The sequence below is a fragment of the Chanos chanos genome, chromosome 8 (assembly GCF_902362185.1).
Source record: "Chanos chanos chromosome 8, fChaCha1.1, whole genome shotgun sequence".
Lineage (NCBI taxonomy): Eukaryota > Metazoa > Chordata > Actinopteri > Gonorynchiformes > Chanidae > Chanos > Chanos chanos.
The window spans coordinates 4,986,452-4,993,951 of NC_044502.1; the positions used below are offsets into that span (position 1 = coordinate 4,986,452).

General features: G+C 46.9%; 2 protein-coding genes across 3 annotated transcripts in view; one reads left to right on the plus strand and one right to left on the minus strand.

Annotated features, from left to right (window-relative positions):
• Positions 1–2,920, plus strand: part of trak2 (trafficking protein, kinesin binding 2) — a 24,115-nt gene extending 21,195 nt beyond the window's left edge. For both annotated transcript variants that reach the window (XM_030782351.1, XM_030782352.1), the window contains 3 exons: positions 1,080–1,577; positions 1,760–1,859; positions 2,023–2,920. In XM_030782351.1, coding sequence (XP_030638211.1) covers positions 1,080–1,577; positions 1,760–1,859; positions 2,023–2,812 — 1,388 coding nt within the window. In that variant the 3' untranslated portion in view covers positions 2,813–2,920. The remainder of the gene's footprint in view (positions 1–1,079; positions 1,578–1,759; positions 1,860–2,022) is intronic.
• A 3,049-nt stretch (positions 2,921–5,969) lies between these two features.
• Positions 5,970–7,500, minus strand: part of LOC115818426 (E3 ubiquitin/ISG15 ligase TRIM25) — a 9,279-nt gene continuing 7,748 nt past the window's right edge. Inside the window, 3 exon segments of the mRNA XM_075353596.1 lie at positions 5,970–6,611; positions 6,814–6,879; positions 7,161–7,280. Of these exon segments, the coding sequence (XP_075209711.1) occupies positions 6,037–6,611; positions 6,814–6,879; positions 7,161–7,280 (761 nt within the window). The 3' untranslated portion in view covers positions 5,970–6,036.

The following is a 7,500-nucleotide window of genomic DNA, read 5'->3' on the forward strand; positions in this document are numbered from 1 at the left end:
ATGGCAAAACAGTGGTAGGTCAGACTGGGCTCCCTGACAAACGTGACTACACACTCAGCTACTCCATGTAATGAACAGAAAGGGCACGATGCAGGTGCTGCCGCTGGTCTCCTTCCAGCCAAGGCTGTCAATCACTTTGTTCCCAAGTGTAGCCACGCCTACTTACGATATGGTAGAATAAAGTTTTAAAAACTAATTTCTGGAGGAAAGTAAAAAATGTGCAGACATCAGCGTAGGGAAAACGAACTGTTCAAATTAGACACTGTAGATGGAACGACAGTTCACATGAGAACAGTGACATGGAAAATAGGCTGTTCTGTCATTGAAACACATGGGGGTGGGCGGGGCTACACGTTATACTGCAGCCTGCCAGCAGGGGCGCTAGACCTGTGGCTGCTTCACTTATTAGAGACGTTATGCTGTCCTTGTTTTTTACAGTCATAACTGCCAGGAAAATGCACACGTATTCTTATGGCATAAGCCTGCCTGTTTAGTGACTAAAACAAAGAGGGTGCATTTTATGAATAAGTAAAGGAGTATATGAATCCACAGCAGCATTGCACGCTGAAGCTCTCACAGACCTGATCTGTGTGTGTCTTAATCTTTTACGTGTGTGTGTTGTGGAACAAGGGAAATTGTTTGCAGGCCTCATTTTTGACATAACAGAGAAAAAAAAGAGATGTTACTCTCACTCCTGAGTTTGTCACAAGAAGAGAGAATGTTTTGCTTCAGAAATACAGACATTTAATTTAGCCCCTTAGTGTGAAAGAGGAGAAACATAATAGGGACAGTATTTAGTCTTTTTTCCTTGGCGACTCTGTCTTTGCTGTATTGACTTTCGGTCAAAGCCCCCCAAAAAATCACTTTCCAAATACTTTTGGAACTTATTGTGGATGACTGTATTGTTATTATTTGTAATTTATTTATTCATTATTTATATTTCTTTTAGTTGTTTTGTAAAATAAAGCTGTAGTTCAAACGACAATGACCAGAAGATATCAGAAATGAAGTAGCTTTGTCACAGAGAAATATAAAAGAGACGACTTTTAATCTTCGGTCCTTGTTGAAAACATCCACAGGTTCACTGACGCTACATCACTGGCAGCAGCTGGCCAAGCCGCACTTAGCCACCATCCTCGACCCCCACCCGGGCGTGGTCACCAAGGGCTTCCGACCCCTCCCACAGGACGCCGTCTATCACCTGACTGACTTGGAGGAGGATGAGGAGCAGCAAAGAGGCCCCTGGGAGAGTGAGAGAAAGGGAGACGCAGCCTGGGAGGAGAAGAGGAAAGGAGAGGTAGAAGAGGAGGAGGAGGAAGAAGAGGAGGAGGAAGGAGGGATCACGTTTCACGTGCAGTCTTCCTCCACGCCGGAGGAGAAGAAAGAGAAGAGGGTCGCCCTAACGCCGGCCAGCGTTCCACCTCTCCCCCCGTCGCTGAGGAGCTCTCCCGTTACCACGGTGACGTCAGGCTCCTCGGTAACGACCGTGTCCTCTGTGACCTCTACGCAGTCAAGGTCAACAGCCTCTGCCCTGTCCCAGCCTGGTCTGACTCTCAGCTCTACTGTGCCCTCTGCAGGTGAACCACCTTTACTGCAGCTAGCTTTGACCTAACCGGTATTTGTTGTTTCTGAGAAATGTCGTAGTGTTTATCAGTTGCGGTGCATTTTGGAATTCTGCGTTAGCTTTGTGAGGCAATGCGATGTACTTAGACAGTGTGTGTTGAGTTTTTTGATTTATGTGCCTTGTGTGCGTCTACAGTTATAAACCCTGGGAAATGTCAGAGCTCCACTTTCTCCACTTACACTTTCACCACCTGCAAAATCCTCCATCCCAGTGACGTCACACAGGTCACCCCCAGGTACTGCCCACTTCTCATTGCCTGATTCTAAACATATGTGCATGACCTGTACCAGCTTTAGAACCTATAGTAGTAATAGAACCTATTAGTTCTATTGTTGTGACAATATTGACCAATTTCTTTCTTTTCTTCCCTTCTGTTTTTCTTCCATTCTGTCCCTCAGCTATGCCTGTAGCCCCTGTGTCTCTGAGTACACTCCCAGTTCCTTGCGGACTGGTCCTAGTACTCCGGTGACCCCCTGCAGGCTGAGTCTGGGCGATTCCTTCTCCCCTCACCGCCCGGCCCCGCCCCCCGGCAGCCTGGCCAAGCTCCTGCTGGAGCGCGGCATCTCCGCCCAGGTCTCCGCAGATCCCGCCCCTCCCAAAAAGACCGCCCCTCTCAAAAAGCCCGCCCCTCTGCGACTGCTCCCCAGCACACCGCCGAACTCCCCCGCCCACTCCCCGTGCCCCTCCCCTCTGCCTTGCGAACCGCGGGCCGCCCCTTCCGACAACTTCCTGGCGTCCCGCCCCGCCGAGCTCTTCCTGCAGGACGTGTACGGGCTGAAGTTGGGACGCGCCCCCCGTCCGGACCTCCCCAGCCCCGACCCGGCCAACGCCGAGCAGCCGTTCAAACAGGACCGTCTCAACGTCAACCTGGTGGAGCGCCTACGCAGGCTGGGATTCGCCAAGGTCCTGCAGGGGGCGGAGTCAGACGGCCTAAAGCGACAGGAGTCCTCCACCATTCTGGCGACCGGCGGAGGAAGCCTATTGGACGGCCTCCGGCGCAACCAGAGCCTCCCCGCCATGATTGGTGGACGTAACGCGTCCGCGTCCGGTCCGTCACACCCTGTCCCGCCCCCGCACCCCACGACCCTGGCTCTCCCCACCCCGCCCTGGGGAAACCTGAAGGAATCTCGTCCCGCCCGTAGACACGCCTCCCTATCTCAGGCCCCTCCCCCCCTGCCCAACTCATGAGGTTGTGGGCTCAATCCTAAACTGACAGTTATGTGGGTGGGGCTATGCTTGGGGGCAGGGTTAACACTGACAAAACATATTTATCCCCAAAAGTGTGTAACACTCCCACCCCCCTCTTTCTCCCTGTCCTTATTAACCTGTAAGACTTTAAAAAAAGAGAGAGGGAGAGAGAGAGAAAAATGGGCCTCTTCTTTTATGAAACGTTTTTTTTAAAAAAAAGCACAATTTTTTTTTGTAAATGTATACTGTTGCCACGGTTTATGTGAACGTAGGGAATTATTCAAAGGCCTTAGCACAACAGGAACGGAGAGAGATGCAGACTTGCCTTTTTTTTCTGATGTTCGGTCCAGTCGTTTTGGCGAAGCAGCGGAGAAAAGAAAAGAGACAGGTAAAGAGGAAGTGGATGAGGGAAGGTGAACGGAATGTATTTTACAGAGAGGATCAGACAGGGCTGACGGACAGAGAATGTAGGTGGATTCCCGTGAAGGAAGCTGAAGCGTTGGAACTGGAGCGCGATTCACGCAATGGGTCGCTTTCGTATTTGATCGCCGGGGTCGAAAAAAGAGAGAACGTAGAGATGTGGATATTTGTAAAGGTGGTTAAGTAAAGTAGGGGAGGCGCTGAAAGGAAAAAAGTAAGTGATGAAGAAAAAAAGAAGAGTTTACTGAGAGAGAGAGAGAGAGAGAGGTGTATCGAGGAGAGAGAGAGTCATAACGTGATGCTTTATACTGCACGCTACTTAACGTTCTTCGGTTTCTGTGTAGGAAAATGACCAGGAATGGACCAGGAATGGTCTGTGTTCACTGTTCTAGACCCTACAAAGAACATTTTAAGCTATTTGAATCATAAACCGCGAAAATCTTGCCTTTTGATGCCACGTCCATAAAGTAACTGTAACTGTTCCTAGCGAGGTATTGACTACAACGTAATGTACACATTTCCCAGCATGCTCATCTGCCTAGATACTAGCCCCGCCTCCTCGGAGTTTCTGAAGAGGAAGCAGTTGAAGCCTGCGTGTGTGTATATATATATGTATGTGTGTGTGTATTTTAAACTTTTATAATGACAACATCTGCACTCTCTCAGTTGGTTCTTGAGGTGGTTTTGTGTAGGACGAGGAATAGAAATTGGACCCCCTCCGCCCCACCCCTTGTATGATACTCGTAATGTGGTTCTTGCCTGTGGTATTTGGTTTTAAGGGTGTTTTTAAGAGCTAAAGTCTTCTCTCATTTTCTCGAGAAGTTCATGTCTTGTTCAAGCACATACAGAGGGGCGATGGAGAGGGGCATTGTTTTATATTTCATAACCTTTTATGCAGACGAAAAGGGACAGATAGCGAGTTAGATATAGAGTCACTTTAAAAAGTTTCAGATTGAAAATGAAATCGAGTTCTAGTTAACACTAAGGGAACAAATTTTTTTTTTTTCTTTTTCCAAAATAAAATTGGAATTCTGGGTGGGGGTTCATTTATTCCTTTATTTTTTTCTTTTTCTTTTTCTTTTTTTTTTTTTTTGGGGGGGCCTTTTATGTATCTATCTCCTGTTGCTAGGCTACCCCTTCGAGCATTCTATGCCCACGATCCCCTTGGCCCTTAGGCATGACCCCTGAGTAAACTGTGGCAGAACGACCTTGGGGTGCTCTGTTCCGGACCTTTCCGTCCCTCAGCTTCCCCACCGTCTTTCCTTTTCAGTTGCACTTCTTTTTTTTTTTTTTTTTTTTAGTGTCAATGAGCGAATATCATTATTATCATTTAAATTAAGGTTATTCAGTATTACCAAGAGACATTATCCTAGATTAGAATTTAATAATGAGTTTAACATAAGAAGTTATATTAAGTCAATTTATTTAGCGCCGTTTCATTTAGGAATGAGATTTGTCATATTAAATTGCTTGTAACTTGATGTATTGTGGCTTCATTGTGGAAACCTGTTTAAGAAGGAAAGGGAAAATGGTCTATTTTTTAAAAAACAAAGGAAAAAATAGCAAAAAAAAAAAAAAAAGAAAACTCCTCTTGTTATCTGAACAAACCAAAACACTCCATTCTCCTTTTCCTTGACCACTGAATTGTATGATTGTGATAAGCTTAAGTGGTTTGTGTTACAAACGGACCTGTTTTTTTGTTTTGTTTTTTTGTTTTGTGCTGTTGTACTAACTATGTATTTACTGTCAGGGAAACTGCATCAGTCTGATTCTGGGATTAATGAGGTGGGCGGGGCAAATGCAAAAGGGGCGGGGCTTATCTGTCATCAGAGGGGCTAATACGAGCAAAGCAGAATTGGTCTCCATGGAAACAAGACTAGTCACTTAAAATGATCTGAGCTTCTTTCTCTTTTTTTTTGAAGCGAATGCAGTTTCACCAACCGAAATATTTTTAAATAGATTTGTAGTCCTATGTTCACTATTTTAATTGGCTAATTCCTCTTGTGTTTAGCCTCTCTGATGGTGCTCAGGGTAATGACTGCTGCTAGATTGTTAAGCTAGCGCTGTGTACAGTGGACTTAACGAAAGGGGCTGTATATACCTTGATATTGCCCTTGGAACCTTTGCAAAAATCCCATGAGCCTCATTCTGTTGCCTTTTTAAAATAAAATAAAACAAAAACAACCACCTCGTTATCTGTCCTTATTTCTAACCTTAGGCTGTGCTCCCAATACTGCACCAATATAGTGACTGCAAGACAAAGAGAGGTTTTCTTTTTATTATTATTTTTATTTTGTCTCTGAGCTTAAATGTGTCATAGCTTCATAGATCACATTTTGTAATTTGGATTTACTTCCACTGTTTTTCTGTTGATTTCTACAGTGTTTCTACAAAGCCCTTGTAACACATACCAGACAGGACAAAAGAAATGAGACTATGTGGATACTTTCTCAAATTTACAAAGTCTGAGCGGTTCGCATCATGAGAGTCACGAACCATCTACCTCATAAAAACCAAAACGAAATGATGAAGATAGAAGCAAAAGCGATTATCTTTCATAAGTTCTGAAATATTCATAATTACATCAAGCAAGGTGCAGTCATATAACTTTCACTCAAACCTGCATCTGAAACATAAAAAAAAAAAAACGTAAAATCTGTAGAGAAATGCTTATCGTGATTAACATTTGTGCTTTTTAAGATTATCATAATTTAGCCGCGCCTCTGTGTTCGGCGTGTGTTGGCGCTCTTTCACTGTTTTCTTAAACGAGACGAACCGGGTAAGACAGAGCGACACGTCTCTGTTTACAGAGGACAGATTTTGATGGAGTCGGTCGTGGCGCTGAACTGCCCCATGGCGAAATCCAGCCCCACGCCGACGCCGCTCCCCACGCCGAACGCGGCGAACAGGGGCTGCGGGAAGGGACCCTCGAACGTGTGGAGGGCGGTGAGCGGGTCGTCCACGCTGTAGAAGGTCAGCGTCCCGGCCGACCGATCCAGGTAGATCCCCACGCGGGGCGAGTAGGTCACGGGGATCTCCCGCTTCTGATTGGCGTGCATGGCCGCGCAGCACATGTCCGACAGCTCCAGGCTCCACGATTGGCCGTTGTAGCCGAGCCCCGCCCTCCCGTCCGTCCCTTTCCTCGGCATGGACCCGTGGGCCACGCCCAGGGCCGAGCCGCGCCCGCGCCACTCCACCTCCCAGTAGCAGCGTTCGCCGGAGAGAGGGTGGAGGCACATGACCTGGTTCCACCCGTCGAAGCGTTGGGGGTTGTCGGGGTACGGCAGGGCGGACTGCTGCAGCGTCGCCACGGTGTTGTCCTCAGACAGAGCCAACCTCCGATGGGCCGTGTTCGGGTCAAGGGTCAGCACGCAAGCGTCTAAAAGGAGGACGAAGAGGAGACGGGAGAGAGAAGGAGAGTAAGAGGGAGGGGGAAAAAAGTGTGCAGTGGTGATTCAAATAAGCATTTTGAACATTAATGAGAGCTTTTCAAGTCTGTGTGTGTGTGTGTGTGTGTGTATATGTCTATGAGACAGAGAGCGAGAGGGAGAATTTGAGATTAAACACAAGCAGTAACTCACATTGGAGAAGCTCATCTCTGGTTCGTGGTTCTGGAGCCTGAATGCTGGATATATCAATCTCTCTCACTGAAAGAAAGAGGAAAGAAAGGGATAAAAAAAGGCCGAACGTGATAAAAAAAAAGAGGAAGAAGACAGACAAGGACAAGGACAAGGGAGAAAAATCCCAACACTAAAAGATTATTCTCTAAGAGACAACACAGTCGTTTGTGTCCAACCGACCGCAAGAGTGCCGAATACAAACCCCACCACTGGAAAAAAAAAAAAACCCACATAAGAAACACGCCCACCGGCGGCATATCTGACCACTGAGGAAGAGGAAGGAGAGAATGGGACGAAGGGTCACTCACGCATTGGGAAGCCAGGACTCGTCATGGTCCCCGAAGAGGGACTGTCCAGGAAGAGCCCAGGGTTCACTGCACGGAGGAGAGGAACAGAGAGAAGAGGCGAGAGTTAATCCATGTTTTCCTATTGACCGACGTCAAAAAGGGTGAAGTCGAGACGTTAAACGGGTCTGTGAGATTCTTTCGAAACTCAAGAGGTCTTACCTTCAGTTGGAGTGCCCCCTAGAGGATGAAGGAAAGAGAAAAAGAGGACATTGACAAACCGCGTGTGCGACTTAAGGTTATAAAAACATCTAAAGTTCTCATTTCTATGTTGAAATTTCCATCAATCTCTAGCGGGGCCGCA